The sequence below is a fragment of the Oncorhynchus mykiss genome, chromosome 4 (assembly GCF_013265735.2).
Source record: "Oncorhynchus mykiss isolate Arlee chromosome 4, USDA_OmykA_1.1, whole genome shotgun sequence".
In the NCBI taxonomy this organism is placed as follows: Eukaryota; Metazoa; Chordata; class Actinopteri; order Salmoniformes; family Salmonidae; genus Oncorhynchus; species Oncorhynchus mykiss.
Genome location: NC_048568.1, coordinates 40,379,360 through 40,401,005, shown reverse-complemented (window position 1 = coordinate 40,401,005; position 21,646 = coordinate 40,379,360). Strand labels below are relative to the sequence as shown.

General features: G+C 44.5%; 3 protein-coding genes across 18 annotated transcripts in view; 1 reads left to right on the top strand and 2 right to left on the bottom strand.

The window, feature by feature from the left end:
- The window catches only part of LOC110522596 (skin secretory protein xP2-like), a 46,159-nt gene extending 36,803 nt beyond the window's left edge, over positions 1-9,356 (bottom strand). Inside the window, exons 1-2 of one of the 6 annotated variants that reach the window (XM_036976287.1) lie at positions 8,807-9,355; positions 8,661-8,716 (exon numbers count right to left, since the gene is read on the bottom strand). In XM_036976287.1, the coding sequence (XP_036832182.1) occupies positions 8,661-8,666 (6 nt within the window). In that variant the 5' untranslated portion in view covers positions 8,667-8,716; positions 8,807-9,355. Of the gene's footprint in view, positions 1-7,770; positions 8,563-8,660; positions 8,717-8,806 lie in introns of those variants that run through there. The other 5 variants (XM_036976281.1, XR_005051537.1, XM_036976283.1 and 2 more) reach the window with 5 other exon arrangements.
- Positions 1-21,646, top strand: part of LOC110522598 (polysialoglycoprotein-like) — a 42,755-nt gene that overhangs the window by 19,628 nt on the left and 1,481 nt on the right. For 6 of the 11 annotated variants that reach the window (XM_036976294.1, XM_036976293.1, XM_036976298.1 and 3 more), the window contains one exon: positions 81-1,160. The exons of 2 other annotated variants lie outside the window; for them this stretch is intronic. In XM_036976294.1, coding sequence (XP_036832189.1) covers positions 90-896 — 807 coding nt within the window. In that variant the 5' untranslated portion in view covers positions 81-89 and the 3' untranslated portion in view covers positions 897-1,160. Of the gene's footprint in view, positions 1-80; positions 1,161-21,620; positions 21,645-21,646 lie in introns of those variants that run through there. 3 more of the 11 variants (XM_036976299.1, XM_036976303.1, XM_036976302.1) reach the window with 3 other exon arrangements.
- Positions 14,703-21,472, bottom strand: LOC118936457 (coiled-coil domain-containing protein 8-like). The gene is made up of 2 exons (XM_036976308.1): positions 21,286-21,472; positions 14,703-15,437 (listed from the first exon to the last, which is right to left on the bottom strand). Exons 1-2 carry the CDS (start codon positions 21,386-21,388, stop codon positions 15,037-15,039), a joined length of 504 nt encoding a protein of 167 aa, XP_036832203.1. The 5' UTR covers positions 21,389-21,472; the 3' UTR covers positions 14,703-15,036.

The following is a 21,646-nucleotide window of genomic DNA, read 5'->3' as shown; positions in this document are numbered from 1 at the left end:
TAATTCAGGTCAAATCACAGGTCTAGTTCCGATGCAAATTAAGGCTGGCATTTTACCACAATGTTGTCTTTGTTTCCTAGGTAACGCTCATGGGCATCCTGCCTACACTGGACCTGAACCAACTGGATCATATGCCCAAGCAAGTGTGGTGTCTGGTCCAAATGCTAAAGCTACTGGCCACGATGCCACGTCAGCAGACGCTACTGGCCACAATGCCACGTCAGCAGACGCTACTGGCCACAATGTCACGTCAGCAGAAGCGTCAGGCCCCGGCGCCTCAGCAGAAGCGTCCGGCGCCTCAGCAGAAGCGTCCGGCCCCGGCGCCTCAGCAGAAGCTCCCGGCGCCTCAGCAGAAGCTTCAGGCCCCGGCGCCTCAGCAGAAGCTTCAGGCCCCGGCGCCTCAGCAGAAGCTTCAGGCCCCGGCGCCTCAGCAGAAGCTTCAGGCCCCGGCGCCTCAGCAGAAGCTTCAGGCCCCGGCTCCTCAGCAGAAGCTTCAGGCCCCGGCGCCTCAGCAGAAGCGTCCGGCGCCTCAGCAGAAGCTTCAGGCCCCGGCGCCTCAGCAGAAGCTTCAGGCCCCGGCGCCTCAGCAGAAGCTTCAGGCCCCGGCGCCTCAGCAGAAGCTTCAGGCCCCGGCGCCTCAGCAGAAGCTTCAGGCCCCGGCGCCTCAGCAGAAGCGTCAGGCCCCGGCGCCTCAGCAGAAGCGTCAGGCCCCGGCGCCTCAGCAGAAGCGTCAGGCCCCGGCGCCTCAGCAGAAGCTTCAGGCCCCGGCGCCTCAGCAGAAGCAACAAGCCTTGAACAGACGGCCCGACCACTCAACTAGGGAGATCATTATTTGGTTTGGCCAACTCCTTAATCGTCTTATCCCTGTTACTGTGCCTATTGCAGAAAAGGGTTAAGGTAACTGAGGTGGGGAAATGTGCAAACTAATGTGCTTGTTTGAAATGAGGATCTCATTCACTTGTACATCGTCATGCAAATTGTTTACAGGTTTGGACGATACAATGTTATGAATTGTTTTTATAACCATGCGACTAAATTGACTTCTGATGTAGTGATATTCCTGACACACTTTTAGGTTCTACGGTTATGCTTTTGATTTAGCCTGGTGTTCCTGCTACTCTTGCATGATTTGCTCAATAAACCATTTGACTTTCAAAAAACCTTGTCCTTAAAATATAATGTTCTCTTCTGCCTACCATGTGCTTGCTGTTTGGGAACAGACTGTGGGCCTGGAGTAAAAGGGAATGTGGTTCACAACACTTGTATAAACAGATTTGTTTCTGGTAGTTCAAATTCTAAAGTTCTCTAACTTGTCAGAGATCCCTCATATGTTCTTACTTTACCTGTCCCTTAGTGTAGGCTGTTTGCTTTACAGTAATCTGCCTTTTACCACCAATGCCTACAGAATGTGAATGCGGTTAAACTCATCGTCCCATTACCTGTCACTAACCTGTCCCAGGGACGCTGAAGTTTCTCCTTGGCCTTATTCAGAAACATTAAAACAACTTGATACATTCTGCCTGTTCTACAATGTTGGTCTGGCCAGACACATGGCTGCAATCATATATGCGTTCATTGCTTTCAGTTGTGAAAAGTACTCCACTTGGAGTCGTTCAGACATTCCTTATGCCAACTCTCAATGTGGTCTTCTGCACAATCCAATTCTACCTGACCACAATGAGGTTGCACTTGCAGAAGCCCCTGGTAGGAACTTCAATAGATTTTAAAAGGTGCACTTAAGCTCTCACTTTGTACAAAATTATCTAGAGACATAAATATGAATTGGTTCTTAAGCCTGGCTGGTGACTTTCTTTTTTTTGGTATCAAGGTGTCCAACAATTTCAAGAAACACTTAGCATTCTGACATTTTAGGACTGTCAAGCAACTAAACTCAGGGGAAAAAAAACATTGTCTCGCTGTCAGCTGTGTAATTTGCGGCAAACTTGATGTACAAAAATGTGTATGAATATAAAAGATTCAACAACAAACTGAACAAGTTCCACAAACATGTGACTAACAAATGGAATGTGTTCCAGAACAAAGGGGGGGTCAAAAGTAACAGTATCTGTTGTGGACACCAGATGTATTAAGAACTGCAGTGCATCTCATGGACTGCACCAGATTTGCCAGTTCTTGCTGTGAGATATTGCCCCACTCGTCCACCAAGGCACCTGTAAGTTTCCAGACATTTCTGGGGGGAATGGCCCTCACCCTCCGATCCAACAGGTCCTAGACGTGCTCAATGGGATTGAGTTCCAAGCTCTTTGCTGGCAATGGCAGAACACTGGACATTCCTGTCTTGCAGGAAATCACGCACAGAACGAGCTGTATGGCTGGTGGCATTGTCATGCTGGAGGGTCATGTCAGGATGTCTGCAGGAAGGGAACCACATGAGGGAGGAGGATGTCTTCCCTGTAACGCACAGCTTTGAGATTGCCTGCAAGACAACAAGGTCCGTCCGATGATGCTGTGACACACCGCCCCAGACCATGACGGACCCTCCACCTCCAAATCGATCCCGCTCCAGATTTTCAGGCCTCGGTGTAACGCTCAAATGTGAATCCGACCATCACCCCCGGTGAGACAAAACCATACCTCGTCAATGTAGAACACTTTTTGTCAGTCCTGTCTAGACCAGCGACTGTGGGTTTGTGCCCATAGGCGACGTTGTTGCCTGTGATGTCTGGTGATGTCTGGTGAGGACCTGCCTTACAACAGGCCTACAAGCCCTCAGTCCAGCCTCTCTCAGCCTATTGCGGACAGTCTGAGCACTGATGGAGGGATTGTGCGTTCCTGGAGTTCCTGATCAGCTGTCTGTCTTGTCTCAATGTAGCGCTGTCATTGGCGTCTCACAGTAGCGGACATTGCAATTTATTGCACTGGCCACATCAGCAGTCCTCATGCCTCCTTGCAGCATACCTAAGGCACGTTCACGCAGATGAGCAGGGACCCTGGGCATCTCTCTTTTGGTGTTTTTTCAGAGTCAGTAAAAAGGCCTCTTTTGTGTTTTAAGTTTTCATAACTGTGACCTTAATTGCTTACCGTCTGTAAGCTGTTAGTGTCTTAACGATCGTTCGAAAGGTGCATGTTGAAGGAACTTCAATAGATTTTGAAAGGTGCACTTAAGCTCGCACTTTGTACAAATTAATCTAGAGACAAAATATGAATTGGTTCTTAAGCCTGGCTGGTGACTTGCTTTTTTTGGTATCAAGGTGTCCAACAATTTCAAGAAACACTTAGCGTTCTGTAAGCTGTTAGTGTCTTAACGATCGTTCGACAGGTGCATGTTCATGAAATGGGAAACAATGTTAAAGCCCATACAATGAAGATCTGTGAAGTTATTTTGATTTTTACAATTTATCTTTGAATGACAGGGTCCTGAAAACGGGACTTTTGTTTCTGACAATTTGTTCATGGAGGAATTAAATCTAAAGCTGCAAGTGTGGACTCTAGTAAAATGTTTGATTAAAGCACTAAATTTGTCACAGAGGGAGATGTCCTCTGGCGCTGCTTTGAAACTTTTTTTTGGGTGGGGGGGGGGGGGGGGGGGGGGGGGGGGGGGGTCTGAATGATTTGGATTCTGTGATCATTTACCCATGATCAGATCGATCTGAGTTTATAAACATTTTGTTCTGAAAATAATCTGATGACATTAATCTGATCCACATGTCACAGAATCCAGTTTGAGTGCTTTGAACAGGCCTACACCTTGCCATTTACTGGACAGGTTGAGGTACTACTTCTACACTTTCATAGGGAAACATGAGTAAACTGTAGTGAACAAAAATAAACACAACTTGTAAAGTGTTGATCTCATGTTTCATGAGCTGAAATAAAAGATCTGTTGCCAGAGGATTTAATGTTCAGTTTTTTTACGATAAGCCGCCTCCAACTTGGCAACACGTCCAACCGGGCTCCCAACCACAGACCACGTGTAACCACGCATGACATCCACAACAGGCTTCTTTACCTGTGTGATCGTCTGAGACCAGCCATCCGGACAGCTGATGACACTAAGGGGTATTTCTGTCTGTAATAAAGCCCTTTTGTGGGGAAAACTCATTCTGATTGGCAGGGCCTGGCTCTCAAGTGTGCCAGGCCCATCAACGGCTGTGCCCAAATCAAATACAAAATTTGAATTGTTCACATACACATGGTTAGCAGATGTTAATGCGAGTGTAGCGAAATGATTGTGCTTCTAGTTCTGACCATGCAGTAATATCTAACAACTAATCTAACCTAAAAATTTCACAACAACTACCTTATACACACAAGTGTAAAGGAATGAATCAGTAATGAATATGTAAATAAAAATATATGAATGAGAGATTGCCGAACGGCATAGGCAAGATGCAGTAGATGGTATAGAGTACAGTATATACATATGAGATGAGTAATGTAGGGTATGTAAACATTATATAATGTGGCATTGTTTAAAGTAGCTAGTGATACATTTATTACATACATTTTTCCATTACTAAAGTGGCTAAAGATTTGAATCAGTATGTTGGCAGCAGCCACTCAATGTTAGTGGTGGCTGTTTAACAGTCTGATGGCCTTGAGATAGAAGCTGTTTTTCAGTCTCTCGGTCCCCGCTTTGATGCACCTGTACTGACCTCGCCTTCTGGTTTATAGCGGGGTGAACAGGCAGTGGCTCGGGTGGTTGATGTCCTTGATGATCTTTTTAGCCTTCTTGTGACATCGGGTGGTGTAGGTGTCCTGGAGGGCAGGTAGTTTGCCCCCGGTGATGCGTTGTGCAGACCTCACTACCCTCTGGAGAGCCTTACGGTTGAGGGCGGTGCAGTTGCCATACCAGGCGGTGATACAGCCCGCCAGGATGCTCTCGATTGTGCATCTGTAGAAGGTTGTGAGTGCTTTTGGTGACAAGCCGAATTTCTTCAGCCTCCTGAGGTTGAAGAGGCGCTGCTGCGCCTTCTTCACGATGCTGTCTGTGTGAGTGGACCAATTCAGTTTGTCTGTGATGTGTATGCCGAGGAACTTAAAACTTGTTACCCTCTCCACTACTGTTCCATCGATGTGGATAGGGGGGTGTTCCCTCTGCTGTTTCCTGAAGTCCACAATCATCTCCTTAGTCTTGTTGACGTTGAGTGTGAGGTTATTTTCCTGACACCACACTCCGAGGGCTCTCACCTCCTCCCTGTAGGCCGTCTCGTCGTTGTTGGTAATCAAGCCTACCACTGTTGTGTCGTCCGCAAACTTGATGATTGAGTTGGAGGCGTGCGTGGCCACGCAGTCGTGGGTGAACAGGGAGTACAGGAGAGGGCTCAGAACGCACCCTTGTGTGGCCCCAGTGTTGAGGATCAGCGGGGAGGAGATGTTGTTGCCTACCCTCACCGCCTGGGGGTGGCCCGTCAGGAAGTCCAGTACCCAGTTGCACAGGGCGGGGTCGAGACCCAGGGTCTCGAGCTTGATGACGAGCTTGGAGGGTACTATGGTGTTGAATGCCGAGCTGTAGTCGATGAACAGCATTCTCACATAGGTATTCCTCTTGTCCAGATGGGTTAGGGCAGTGTGCAGTGTGGTTGAGATTGCATCGTCTGTGGACCTATTTGGGCGGTAAGCAAATTGGAGTGGGTCTAGGGTGTCAGGTAGGGTGGAGGTGATATGGTCCTTGACTAGTCTCTCAAAGCACTTCATGATGACGGATGTGAGTGCTACGGGGCGGTAGTCGTTTAGCTCAGTTACCTTAGCTTTCTTGGGAACAGGAACAATGCGCATGCTCTGAGGGCGCGGCTGGGGATGCCGTCTGGGCCTGCAGCCTTGCGAGGGTTAACACGTTTAAATGTCTTACTCACCTCGGCTGCAGTGAAGGAGAGACCGCATGTTTTCGTTGCAGCCCGTGACAGTGGCACTGTATTGTCCTCAAAGCGGGCAAAAAAGTTATTTAGTCTGCCTGGGAGCAAGACATCCTGGTCCGTGACTGGGCTGGATTTCTTCCTGTAGTCTGTGATTGACTGTAGACCCTGCCACATTTCTCTTGTGTCTGAGCCGTTGAATTGAGATTCTACTTTGTCTCTGTACTGGCGCTTAGCTTGTTTGATAGCCTTGCGGAGGGAATAGCTGCACTGTTTGTATTCGGTCATGTTACCAGACACCTTGCCCTGATTAAAAGCAGTGGTTCGCACTTTCAGTTTCACACGAATGCTGCCATCAATCCACGGTTTCTGGTTAGGGAATGTTTTAATCGTTGCTATGGGAACGACATCTTCAACGCACGTTCTAATGAACTCGCACACCGAATCAGCGTATTTGTCAATGTTGTTATCTGACGCAATACGAAACATCTCCCAGTCCACGTGATGGAAGCAGTCTTGGAGTGTGGAGTCAGCTTGGTCGGACCAGCGTTGGACAGACCTCAGCGTGGGAGCCTCTTGTTTTAGTTTCTGTCTGTAGGCAGGGATCAACAAAATGGAGTCGTGGTCAGCTTTTCCGAAAGGGGGGCGGGGCAGGGCCTTATATGCGTCGCGGAAGTTAGAGTAACAATGATCCAAGGTCTTTCCACCCCTGGTTGCGCAATCGATATGCTGATAAAATTTAGGGAGTCTTGTTTTCAGATTAGCCTTGTTAAAATTCACAGCTACAATGAATGCAGCCTCCGGATAAATCGTTTCCAGTTTGCAGAGAGTTAAATAAAGTTCGTTCAGAGCCATCGATGTGTCTGCTTGGGGGGGGATATATACGGCTGTGATTATAATCGAAGAGAATTCTCTTGGTAGATAATGTGGTCTACATTTGATTGTGAGGAATTCTAAATCAGGTGAACAGAAGGATTTGAGTTCCTGTATGTCTCTTTCATCACACCATGTCACGTTGGCCATGAGGCATACGCCCCCGCCCCTCTTCTTACCAGAAAGATGTTTGTTTCTGTCAGCGCGATGCGTGGAGAAACCCGTTGGCTGCACCGCTTCGGATAGAGTCTCTCCAGTGAGCCATGTTTCAGTGAAGCAAAGGACGTTACAGTCTCTGATGTCCCTCTGGAATGCTACCCTTGCTCTGATTTCATCAACCTTGTTGTCAAGAGACTGGACATTGGCAAGAAGAATGCTAGGGAGTGGTGCGCGGTGTGCCCGTCTCCGGAGTCTGACCAGAAGACCGCCACGTTTCCCTCTCTTTCGGAGTCGTTTTTTTGGGTCGCTGCATAGGATCCACTCCGTTGTCCTGTTTGTAAGGCAGAACACAGGGTCCGCGTTGCGAAAAACATATTCTTGGTCGTACTGATGGTGAGTTGACGCTAATCTTATATTCAGTAGTTCTTCTCGACTGTATGTAATGAAACCTAAGATGACCTGGGGTACTAATGTAAGAAATAACACGTGAAAAAAACTGCATAGTTTCCTAGGAACGCAAAGCGAGGCGGCCATCTCTGTCGGCGCCAACATTGGAGAACAGGCAGAATGTGTCAAGTTGTTTAAATGTTTCTGAATAAGGCCAAGGAGAAACTTCAGCGTCCCTGGGACAGGTTAGTGACAGGCAATGGGACGATGAGTTAAACTGCATTCACATTCTGTAGGCATTGGTGGTAAAAGGCAGATTACTGTAAATCAAACAGCCTACACTAAGGGACAGGTAAAGTATGAACATATGAGGGAGCTCTGACAAGTTAGAGAACTTTAGAATTTGAACTACCAGAAACAAACCTGTTTATACAAGTGTTGTGAACCACATTCCCTTTTACTCCAGGCCCACAGTCTGTTCCCAAACAGCAAGCACATGGTAGGCAGAAGAGAACATTATATTTTAAGGACAAGGTTTTTTGAAAGTCAAATGGTTTATTGAACAAATCATGCAAGAGTAGCAGGAACACCAGGCTAAATCAAAAGCATAACCGTAGAACCTAAGTGTCAGGAATATCACTACATCAGAAGTCAATTTAGTCACATGGTTATAAAAACAATTCATAACATTGTTGTGTTCACCCTTGTAAACAATTTGCATGATGATGTACAAGTGAAGAAGATCCTCATTTCAAACAAGCGCATTAGTTGGCACATTTCCACCTCAGTTACCTTTACCCTTTTCTTCAAGAGGCACAGTAACAGGGATAAGACGATTAAGGAGTTGGCCAAACAAAATTATGATCTCCCTAGTTGAGTGGTCGGGCCGTCTGTTCAAGGCTTGTCGCTTCTGCTGAGGCGCCGGACCCTTCTGCTGAGGCGCCGGACCCTTCTGCTGAGGCGCCGGACCCTTCTGCTGAGGCGCCGGACCCTTCTGCTGAGGCGCCGTGGCCGGACCCTTCTGCTGAGGCGCCGTGGCCGGACCCTTCTGCTGAGGCGCCGTGGCCGGACCCTTCTGCTGAGGCGCCGTGGCCGGACCCTTCTGCTGAGGCGCCGGGGCCTGACGCTTCTGCTGAGGCGCCGGGGCCTGACGCTTCTGCTGAGGCGCCGGGGCCTGAAGCTTCTGCTGAGGCGCCGTGGCCGGACTTCACACTTGACGTGGCATTGTGGCCAGTAGCTTTAGCATTTGGACCAGACACCATACTTGCTTGGGCATAGGATCCAGTTGGTTTAGGTCCAGTGTAGGCAGGATGCCCATGAGCGTTACCTAGGAAACAAGGAAAACATTGTGGTAAAATGCCAGCCTTAATTTGGACCGGAACTAGACCTGTGATTTGACCTGAATTAGTGTAAACCAAAACGCACCTTCATGTGTAAAACACTTCATCCCTCCAATTAGCAGGCAACAAATCCAAGAAACACTACAAAACAGTCAGACAGTTAAACATAAATAACCAGTGAACACTAAGACATGGTAAACCAACCAGATGAATACATTGAGAAAAACTAACCTCAAAGAGAGTCCAAAAGCCATATTAGTGATCAAAACCACAACAGTTTTCAGAACTAATGCTAGACAGCCTGCCAGAAAATCCCTGTTGCTATGTCTAACAGCTGTTTTGGTTACACCTCATAAAGGAATCCCAGACCCTTCTAACCTGGCTGACTAATTATGTACAGCTGTCAGCCAATGACCTTCATTTCCATTGGTTCAATTTCCCAAATGCGATTAGTGCAGTCATCCGTTGACTTATGGTGAACAACAGAGAGAGAATTGGACGACAAAAGAAAGACCAAATTCAGATCAACAATTTACAAAAAAACAGACAATTGATGAACGCATATTCAATTTCATACATGTTCATTCGTCTGTAGCTGCCAAATTCTGATCTTTTTCCAACTAATTGGTCTTTTCACCAATCAGGTCAGCCGTTTTGCCAGCAACGCGGGGCAAAAGGTCAGAATTGGGCTGCCTGTGTAAACAAACAGACTATGAGGTAGTTTGTGATTGTGTCCAAACAGACTTCAGCCCTTTCCAAAGCTTAAACGTTGCTGAAGTCTGCCAGATCTTACATCGCCTTGATAGGTATTTTAAGTATCAACTAACCACATCATATGTCAGTGGATGACACAGTTGATGATGTGGCACGCAACCATTGGTTGTTGCGTTGCCTCACTTTAGCTGTAGAGACTGACCTATTGCTGTGTTACACAGGGAGCCCAATTCTAATCGGTTTTCCAATTATTAATGTTTTGAGCAATCACATCAGATCTTTTCACATCAGATCTTTTTCAGAGCTGATTGGTCAAAAGACTAATTAGTGAAAAAAAATATCAGAATTGGGATGCCTTTGTAATGCAGCCTATGAGGGAGTTCTACTAACCTGAACTGCAGTGCACCGGTCTATGGAAGGTGATGTGAAAAGGCAAAAGCAGTGAGGGAGGAGCGCCCTTCTCAAATCGTACAGTTAGTGGTGTAATGGAGGATATACGCAGGTGTACCACTTTGTTTTCAATGGACATTTTGTGTACTCAATTCTTAATCCCCACTGATGTGTATCAAAGTAGTATAGTGGAGGTATACGCTGTATCAATTCATAAGGCTGATGGAACAGATCAGAATGTTAGGATCCAACTATTATTTCTTCACATTTTAAGTGCATGAATGTGCACACGGTGGTTGGCCTATTCAGAATGTTCCAAAATGCCACACCAGAGGAGGCTGGTGGGAGGAGCTAGAGGAGGACAGGCTGATTGTAATGGCTGGAATGGAATCCATGGAACGGAGTCAAACATATCAAACATATTGGAAACTCTGTTCCATCAACTCCATTCAAGGCCATGAAAATAAGCCCATCCTCCTGTAGCTCCTCTGCTGCACCTCACATTTGAACAGTTTTATGGACAGATATTTGGACAGAGATGGTAATATCCATTATAGCTCAGACACACCGGTAGGATTGTCTAATGTTTGCCTGCCAATTAGTATTTAGCACCTCCAAACAGTGTCAATCTCAGTCAATCTCTCAAAAACAGTCAATCTCTTGATTTCCAACCCTCAGAAAACAGATCTTCTAAAGATGGGGGAGTGGCCATCTTTTCCAAGGATCACCTTCAGTGCTCATTTGTCTCCACCAAATCTGTCCCCAAACAATTTGATTTGCTTGTTTTAAGCATTAAACTTTCAAATATCTCTTTGTTGACTGTTGCTTGTTGCTATCGTCCTCCATCAACACGGGCCAGTAATCTACCTGCCCTAAGCTCTCTCAAGGCCCCTTACACTAAGTCTGAATTTGTCCTGCTAGGTGACCTAAACTGGGACATGCTTAAACCACCTGACCAAGTCCTAAATCAATGGGACTCACAGCTTTCTCAGATTATCAGCAATACCACAAGGTATGACTCCAAACACCCAGAAAAGGCTACTCTCCTTGATGTCACCCTCACAAATAATCCTGATAGGTATCAGTCTTGTGTTTTCTGTAATGACCTTAGTGATCACCGTTTTCGTAATGGCTGCTCTGTGAAACGACCTGTCCAGATTTGTCATAGACGCATGCTAAAAAACTTTAATGAGCAAGCCTTCCTTCATGAACTGGCCTCTGTAAAATGGTATAGAATCAGCTTGATCCCCCCCTGTTGAAAACGCTTGGTCCTTCTTTTTTGATATTTTCATTGTTATTGTTAACATAACAAGTGCAGTCAGATCAGAAGGCTAGTTTTTTTATTTATTTATTTTTTTAACAGATGGGCTATGTACAGGTGCAATGATCTGTGAGCTGCTCTGACAGCTGGTGCTTGAAGTTAGTGAATGTGATAAAGATTCTCCAGCTTCAGTGATTTTTACAGTTCGTTCCAGTCATTGGCAGCAGAGAACTGGAATGAAAGGCGGCCAAAGGAGAAATTGGCTTTGGGGGTTACCAGGGAAATATACCTGCTGGAGCGCGTGCTGCAGTTGGGTGCTGCTATGGTGACCAGTGAACTGAGATAAGGCGGGGCTTTACCTAGCAAAGACTTGTAGATGAACTGGAGCCAGAGGGTTTGGCGATGAGTATGAAGCGAGGGCCAGCCAATGAGAGAGTACAGTTCGCAGTGGTGGGAAGTATATGGGGCTTTGGTGACAAAACAGATGGCACTGTGATTGTTGTAACTTTAATGTGTTACAGAGTTAATGTTTAAGTTAATTCATTGAGCTGTATCGAAAGATATTTCTTTACAGTTATTTACATATGTAATTGTAAGACTGTAAGTAATAAGTAATTGTTGACTGCAAGTTCCAGAATGCCTTGCGACAGGGAATGAGAGAGATATGTGCAGTTATGTGCAGGTGTGAAGTGATTAAGCGGACCTTTCACTAGCATCTTACTTCCATTGCTCTGTAGAATCTAAAGTTGTTAAATGTAACGTGAACAAGTATTATTACTAAAATAAGCTTTCATATCAAACCCGACGTCCCGAGCCATTACTTTGAAGACAGTTATTCCAAAAGTGATAGACTGTATCCAATTTGAGAGTTGGAGGATATTTTGTAAATGATATCGCCAAAGTCAATTGGTGGATAGTCAGTTTTACGAGGGTGTTGGGCAGCATTAGTGAGGGATGCTTTGTTGCGAAATAGGAAGCCCATTCTAGATGTAATTTTGGATTTGAGATGCTTGCTACCATGGGAACATACAAATGGACTGTGCTATGATTTGCAGTCACTCCCCTCTTTCTATTTCCTTTCTTTCGGTTTCTTTCATATTGATTCTGTACTGTTTAGGAAAGAGCTTGCAAGGAAGCATTTCACTATATCGTTTACACCCAGTGTCCCGTGGTGGTCAGACCTGGGTAGAAAAGGTTGTAGTTTTTCAAATGCTTAAAACTTGTTGAGGATAGGGGGCAGTATTTTCACTTTGGATGAATTGCGTGCCCATGGTAAACTTTATCCTACTCTGTCCTAGATTGCTAATATATGCATATTATTATTACTATTGGATAGAAAACACTCTGAAGTTTCTAAAACTGTTTGAATTATGTATGTGAGAATAACAGAACTCATAGGGAAGGCAATCTTCCAAACAAGAAGTGAAATTCTGAATGTGGGGCAACTTTGACATCATCGCCCCCTCCTCTCCCAACAAGATATGGCTCTGGTAGCACTTCCTACGCCTTCCACTCATTCAGTAGAAAATGGAATGGAGCATTTGCTGTGAACTTTGACCGAATGGGAGGGGAAATAGTCAGTGTCCCGACAGAATGCCATTTTCCTGTGGCGCATTTCTCTGTTGGTGCTACCGCTGTTCCATTTGGCTCAAGCTGAAAACGTATGATCCGGTTGGAACGTTATTGGATATATATGATAATAACATCCTGAAGATTGATTCTCTACTTAGTTTGACCAGTTTATTCGACCTGGAATATATATTTTGGAAGTTTTCGTGCGAGTTATCCTGGACCAGCAGTCAGTTTTTGGGCACGTGAGCTGAAAGTGATAGCAAATGCAGCTACTTGGACACTAGTATTGGACATTATGGAACAAAACAACAATTTATTGTGGAACTAGGACTCCTTGCACTGCATTCTGATGAAAGATCATCAAAGGTAAGGGAATATTTATGTTGTAATTTCGTATTTCTGTTGACTCCAACATGGCGGAGAAATACTTTTACGTCTGAGCGCCGTCTCAGATTATTACATGGTAAGCTTTTTCCGTAACGTTTTTAAAAAATCTGACACAGCGGTTGCATTAAGAACCAGTGTATCTTTAATTATATGTAGAACATGTATCTTTAGTCAAAGTGTATGATGAGTATTTCTGTTATCTGGCGTAGCTTTCTATAATTCCTTTGGATATTTTGGAGGCAGTTCTGAACATGGCGTCAATGTAAACCGAGATTTGTGGATATAAATATGCATATTATCGAACAAAACATAAATGTATAGTGTAACATGTTATATGAGTGTCATCTGATGAAGATTTTCAAAAGGTTAGTGATTCATTTATTTCTAATCCTGCTTTTGTGACTCTTTGGCTAGAAAAAATGGCTGCGTTTTCCCTTTGATTTGGTGGTGGTCTAACATTAATATATGTTGTGTTTACCCTGTAAAACATTTATTTTTATATCGGACACGGGTAGATGAACAATATGTTTCTTTCATTTGAAGTATTGGACTTGTTAATGTGTGAAAGTTAAATATTTCTAAAGAATATTTTTTAATTCCCTGCGCCACCTTTTCAGCTGAATGGGGGGGTTGGAGTTCCCTGAGGGGAACTACTTGCCATAACAGGTTTTAAAGTAGTTGAATATATATTTTTATTTTTTTAGGATCCCCATTAGCCGATGTCAGCTAGTCTTACTGGGGTCTGACACAAAAAAAAATATGCTTGGCAATTTACATGTTTTAAATGTGTGTGTTTGTGCATCTCATTTACACATACACACAACCAGTAGGTCACATGTCAGTACAGCCACACAACCAGTAGGTCACATGTCAGTACAGCCACACAACCAGTAGGTGTCATGTCAGTACAGCCACACAACCAGTAGGTCACATGTCAGTACAGACACACAACCAGTACAGACACACAACCAGTAGGTCACATGTCAGTACAGACACACAACCAGTAGGTCACATGCCAGTACAGACACACAACCAGTAGGTCACATGTCAGTACAGACACACAACCAGTAGGTCACTTGTCAGTACAGACACACAACCAGTAGGTCACATGTCAGTACAGACACACAACCAGTAGGTCACATGTCAGTAGACACACAACCAGTACAGACACACAACCAGTAGGTCACATGTCAGTACAGACACACAACCAGTAGGTCACATGTCAGTACAGACACACAACCAGTAGGTCACATGTCAGTACAGACACACAACCAGTACAGACACACAACCAGGAGGTCACATGTCAGTACAGACACACAACCAGTAGGTCACATGTCAGTACAGACACACAACCAGTAGGTTACATGTCAGTACAGCCACACAACGAGTAGGTCACATGTCAGTACAGACACACAACCAGTAGGTCACATGGGGGAGAGGCTTTGTTTTGTTTTTTTAAACCCGGTTTGCTGTTCTCTTGCGCTGAATGGAAGGGAGTTCCAGCCAATCATGGCTCTATATAATACTGTAAGTTTAATTTGTTCTGGATATGGAGACTGTGAAAAGACCCCTGGTGGCATGTCTGGTGGGGTAAGTGTGTGTGTATGTTGACTATGCAAACAATGAGGAATTAAAACAAGAAATGCAGTCAACCTTTCCTCAACTACCAGAAACAAAGGTAAACAAATCTGTTTCCACAAGTGGTGTGATCCACAATCCCTTTTTCACCAGACCCAGTCTGTCCCCAAACAGCAAACACATGGTAGACAGAAGAGAAACCCACATTTAAAAGACAAGGCATTCTGGAAGTCAAATAGTTTATTGAACAAATCATGCAAGAGTAGCAGGAACACCAGGACAAATCAAAATCATAACCGTACAACCTTAGTGTCAGCAATAGTGGCCCAATCAGATGTCAATTTTAGTCGTATGGTTTTGAAAACAATGCATACCATTGTAGTGTTCACCCCTGTAAACAATTTGCATGACGATGCACAAGTGAAGGAGATCCTTATTTCAAACAAGTGCATTAGTTTGCACAATTCCAGTTACCTTTGCCCTTTTCTTCAAATGGAGGCACAGTAACAGGGGAAAGACGATTTAAGGAGTTGGGCTAACCAAATTATGATCTCCCTATCTAGCTTGTCGAGGGGTCGGGCCGTCTCTGTTCAAGGCCGGCCTTCGCTTCTGCAGAGACGCGAAGGCCGGCGGCCGCTTCTGCAGGGGTATGGTTGGCAGTTGCTTCAGCTGAGGAGTGGGGACCATTGGCTTCTGCCGAGGCATGGTTGGCAGTTGATTCAGCTGAGCCGTGGGCCGCTTCTGCAGAGGTATGGTTGGCAGTTGCTTCAGCTGAGGCGCGGGGGCCAGCCGCTTCTGCAGAGGCATGGTTGGTAGTTGCTTCAGCTGTGGCATTTGGACCCTGCGTCACACTTGCCAGGCTATTGTGGCCAGTAGCTTTAGCATTTGGACCAGACACCACACTTGTTTGGGATCCAGTTGGTTCAGCTCCAGTGCAGGCAGGATGCCCATAATCGTCACCTAGGAAACAAAGCATTACGGTAAATTGCCAGCCTTAAGCCATTGGAACTAGACTGTGATTTTAACTGAAGTAGTAATTATTGTCGCTCCCCCACTTGGAGGTTCGTGCTTTCTGATTGGCTCTATGTCAAGTTGTCAGACAAAGTCAGGTTCATCCTCACACAGCAGGTATGTATTTTGTTCTAGCAAGATAAGCAACGGCCTTCTACCGTGATAAGCACCATTCCGCACTCAGATAATGAATGCTAGACATTGGAAGAAAGTTGATTTGAACAACAAGAGAACACATATGAGTTTCTGAAATATTCCCCTCAACATTTCTATGGTAGTATTCTGGCTTGGCTACTTTGAAGCAAGGGAAGACATGCCTCATAATATCTTTGGTAATGATAGACCTAACTGTCTTCTGATAGATGGAAAGGCTTTCCCAAAAACATTCTCTATTATATGTTCACCAGCTAAAACGTAGCCTATCAGATTGACCTGTCAGAATGATATCATCAATCCAGTGGCCTTTTGTTCTCATGTGTGTTACAGAAACACTGCTAACCCAACAACAGTGCTAGGTGCCTGTACAACAGAAATACAGCTAACCCAACAACAGTACTAGGTGCCTGTACAACAGAAACACTGCTAACCCAACAACAGCACTAGGTGCCTGTACTACAGAAACACTGCTAACCCAACAACAGTACTAGGTGCCTGTACAACAGAAACACTGTTAACCCAACAACAGTACTAGGTGCCTGTACTACAGAAACACTGTTAACCCAACAACAGTACTAGGTGCCTGTACTACAGAAACACTGTTAACCCAACAACAGTACTAGGTGCCTGTACAACAGAAACACTGTTAACCCAACAACAGTACTAGGTGCCTGTACAACAGAAACACTGTTAACCCAACAACAGTACTCTGTGCCTGCTCACTTAAATTAAAGGGTAACTACACAAAAAAAATCTAATTTTCATAAGATTTCCCCAGACCTTAACTTCTTGATTCTACTTGAGACGCAGATGTCTCAAGTAGACACCTGGAAATGCAAATGCGCTACGCTAAATGCTAAATGTACTCGTTACAACTCAAACCTTGATCAAAATTCACAAGCAGGGTATTGAATTAAAGCTACACTCGTTGTGAACCTAGCCAGCAAGTCAGATTTTTAAAATGCTTTTCGGCGAAAGCATGAGAAGGTATTATCTGATAGCATGCACCACCTGAAAATGCCTGAATGCGACGTAAACAGAGACTCCGCTTATCCGACGCAGCACAAAACGCAGAAATAAAATATAAAACATTCATTACCTTTGACGAGCTTCTTTCTTGGCACTCCTATATGCCCCATAAACATCACTATTGGGTCTTTTTTTCGTTTAAATTGGTCCATATATACCCAAAATAGCTTTGTATGGAAGCTGTGTCATTCAGAAAAAAACATCGTTTTTAAACGCTGCGTAATTTTTTTAAATTAAAAAAGTCGACGATAAACTTTCACAAAACACTTCGAAATCCTTTTGTAATCCAACTTTAGGTATTAGTAAACGTTTATAATCTATCAAAATGATTACAGGGCGATGTCTATTCAATAGCTCCTCGTTTGCAAATCAATGGCTGCCAATGTCTACATTAACAACATCCGGGTGAAGAATGGAAGAAACGGATGCCAGATAAATGGATTTTCCAACAATTAATTCAATTGAAAATGACGACAATGGCGACATCGTGTGGAATTTGTATGAATTGCATGCAGGTCGTTATTAAATTTTGTCCTCTTTTAACAACTCGTGGAAGTGACTTATGGAAATTATTTTTAGCTTTCAGAGAGCAGTTTTTCTTGCGTTTTTCAATGAAACACACGATCTGTTATAGTCACAGCCGTGATTTAACCAGTTTTAGAAACTTCAGAGTGTTTTCTATCCACACATACTAATCATATGCATATACTATATTCCTGGCATGAGTAGCAGGACGCTGAAAAGTTGCGCGATTTTTAACAGAATGTTCGAAAAAGGAGGGGGTAGAAGTAAGAGGTGGTCTCCTGATTCTTTAAAAACGTTTTTGTGTACTTCCAATGATGTTGTTTTTATATTAAGAAAGTGTGACTTTGAGAGCAAAAACATGAAAATAAAAAAATTATAATAGTAGGCCTAACAATGCAGTATAGTGTTCACTCACTACCCATTGTGAGTGAAAATGTACTTTGCTGATACAATTGTACTTTTAAATATTTTTACATATATGAGGCTTCATGTTCAAAATCGTTCAGTGGGGTGTTTCTTTAGCATAGCATTATACACAATAAGTCGGATTTTGCATTAATATGAACAGCATATATAAAAATATTTACGTGGTGTGTCATTAAATCGATAACTATCTTACCTCTATATTGGTTTCTTCACGCATCGCGCCAACAGAAACAACCCGCTTTCTGGTAAGAAGAAGGGCGGGGGGTATGCCTTATGATTAACGAGACGTGGTGTGATCATAACAACATACAGGAACTCAAGTCTTTTTGTTCACCTGACTTAGAATTCCTCACAATCAAATGTTGATCGCATTATCTACCAAGGGAATTCTCTTTGATTATAATCACAGCCGTATATATCCCCCCCCCCCAAGCAAACACATCGATGGCCCTGAACAAACTTTATTTGACTCTATGCAAACTGGAAACCACATATCCTGAGGCTGCATTCCACGCTTCAAGACTGCTTCGATCAAGTGAATTGGGATATGTTCCGCATTGCGTCCAACAACAACATTGACGAATAGGCTGATTCGATGAGCGAGTTCATTAGAAAGTGCATTGATGATGCATATCAACTATTAAAACATTCCCAAACCAGAAAATGTGTATTGATGGCAGCATTCGAGTGGAACTGAAAGTGCGAACCACTGCTTTTAACCAGGGCAAGGGCACCGGAAACATGACCGAATACAAACAGTGTAGCCATTCCCTCCTCAAGGCAATCAAACAAGCTAAGCGTCAGTATAGAGACAAAGTAGAGTCGCAATTCAACGACTCAGACACAGAGGTATGTGGCAGGGTCTACAGTCAATCACGGATTACAAAAAGAAAACCAGCCCCGTCGCAGACCAGGAAGTCTTGCTCCCAGACAGACTAAATAACTTTTTTGCCCGCTTTGAGGACAATACAGTGCCACTGACATGGCCCGCAACCAAAACCTGCGGACACTCCTTCACTGCAGCCGACATGAGTGAAACATTTAAACGTGTTAACCCTCGCAAGGCTGCAGGCCCAGACGGCATCCCCAGCCGAAATCCTCAGAGCATGCGCAGACCAGCTGGCTGGTGTGTTTACGGACATATTCAATCAATCCTGATCCCAGTCTGCTGTTCCCACATGCTCCTCCACCCTACCTGACACCCTAGACCCACTCCAATTTGACCCAAATAGGTCCACGGACGATGCAATGCTGAATGCTGTTCATCGAATACAGCTCAGCATTTAACACCATAGTACCCTCCAAACTCATCATCAAGCTCGAGACCCTGGGTCTCGACCCCGCCCTGTGCAACTGGGTACTGGACTTCCTGACGGGGCGCCCCCAGGTGGTGAGGGTAGGTAACATCTCCACCCCGCTGATCCTCAACACTGGGGCCCCACAAGGGTGCGTTCTGAGCCCTAAACCTAACCCTGTACTCCCTGTTCCCCCACGACTGCGTGACCATGCACGCCTCCAACTCAATCATCAAGTTTGCGGACGACACTACAGTGGTAGGCTTGATTACCAACAATGACGAGACGGCCTACAGGGAGGAGGTGAGGGCTCTCGGAGTGTGGTGTCAGGAAAATAACCTCACACTCAACGTCAACAAAACAAAGGAGATGATTGTGGATTTCAGGAAACAGAGGGAGCACCCCCCTATCCACATCGACGGGACAGTAGTGGAGAGGGTAGTAAGTTTTAAGTTCCTCGGCGTACATATCACGGACAAATTGAATTGGTCCACCCACACAGACAGCGTGGTGAAGAAGGCGCAGCAGCGCCCCTTCAACCTCAGGAGGCTGAAGAATTTCGGCTTGTCACCAAAAGCACTCACAAACTTCTGCAGATGCACAATCGAGAGCATGCTGTCGGGCTGTATCACCGCCTGGTACGGTAACTGCTCCGCCCACAACCGTAAGGCTCTCCAGAGGGTAGTGAGGTCTGCACAACGCATCACCGGGGGCAAACTACCTGCCCTCCAGGACACCTACACCACCCGATGTCACAGGAAGGCCATAAAGATCATCAAGGACAACATCCACCCGAGCCACTGCCTGTTCACCCCGCTATCATCCAGAAGGCGAGGTCAGTACAGGTGCATCAAGGCAGGGACTGAGAGACAGAAGCTGTTTTTCAATCAAGGCCATCAGACTGTTAAACAGCCACCACTAACATTGAGTGGCTGCTGCCAACATACTGACTCAACTCCAGCCACTTTAATAATGGAAATTGATGTAAAAATATATCACTAGCCACTTTAAACAATGCTACTTAATATAATGTTTACATACCCTACATTACTCATCTTATATGTATATACTGTACTCGATACCATCTACTGCATCTTGCCTCTGCCGTTCTGTACCATCACTCATTCATATATCTTTATGTACATATTCTTTATCCCTTTACAATTGTTTGTATATGGTAGTAGTTTGGGAATTGTTAGGTTAGATTACTCGTTGGTTATTACTGCATTGTCTGAACTAGAAGCACAAGCATTTCACTACACTCGCATTAACATCTGCTAACCATGTGTATGTGACAAATGAAATTTGATTTGATTGAATTGGTAAATTCACTCTGGCTATCTACTTCGATTTCAGAGCACTCTCATCTGTGTGACAGAACGCAGAACAACTGATGAATCTACAAATGTGCAACACCTGCTGAATATGACCGGTGTCAGTAAACAACAGAAGTAATCGTTAGTCAAGAACGCTATAGATAACATGTTAACAGCCTAACCAGCTCTGCTACACTGAGTAAAATGGTCAGTGAGGTGTTCTCTCGATTCTGTCTGGAATAAGCTAGCTAACAAGCTAGCAAACTTTAGCCAGTTAGCTTGGGTGCTTGGTTGGGACAAGCATGGGTTGTCAGGCAAGGTGCAGAAGGACAAGTAGGCTGCAAATCTCCATTGATTATCAGTGCAATTCTGACAGCCAGCTGAAAACGTTTGAGAGGGTTAATCTAATGTTCCTTCGTTCGATTTTTAGCTTATTTGCTCTGGCTAGCATTAGTTATTGATCTTGTTGATGTTCATAACTGAGGGAGAGAGAGCCTATCGTTTCATGGTTGTTTGATCAATGGGACTGTAAAGATCCCAAATGTAAGAGGACTCATGTGAATGTTAACCAGCCATTGAAAAAGAGTGGGACAACATTCCACAGGCCACAAATAACAGCCTGATTAACTCTATGCAAAGGACATGTGTTGTGCTGCATGAAGCAAATGTTGTTCACTCCAGATATTGACTGGTTTTCTGATCCACGCCCCTACCTTTAAAGAAAAGTTATGTGATCAACAGATATTTGAATTCCCAGTCATTTGAAATCTACAGATTAGGTCCTAATGAATTGATTTCAATTTACTGATTTCCTTAAACGAACTGTAACCCAGTAAAATGTTTGAAATTATTGCATGTTTTGTTCAGTATATAAAAGGGTAACTCTCAACCCCAATTTCAGCTTTTGCCCAACCCCCTAAAATAAAAAAAATGCATTCAGGTGAGAAGTAGTGCGTGGAGGGAAATGACTCATCAATACAGCATTCATTTTGGGTGAGGTTAAACATAGTTGCACTTGATCCCAACACTTGCTCACTAAAGCATACTTACCAGAAGTCCACTTGTATGATTTGATAATACAATCATGTGCATTGCAAGCAAATCTGGTTCTGGACAGATAGCTTACAGTGATAAAGCACTGCATTTCTGACATCTATTTCCCCTTGCAGTGTATGTTGGCTTCCCCCATAGGGTACAAAACAAATCTTTGCAATTGGCTCAATCTGGAATGGGTGGGTAGAGTTCACTCTTTAAAACTGTCGGATTGGTCCATGATGTGTAAACTCCACCCTCTAGCACACCAGTGCACACCAGCTGCATGAAATCAAGAGCACCTAACCGCAATTGGGAAATTGAACCAATTGAAATTAGGTTCATTGGTTGACACCTGTACATAATTAGCCATTCAGGT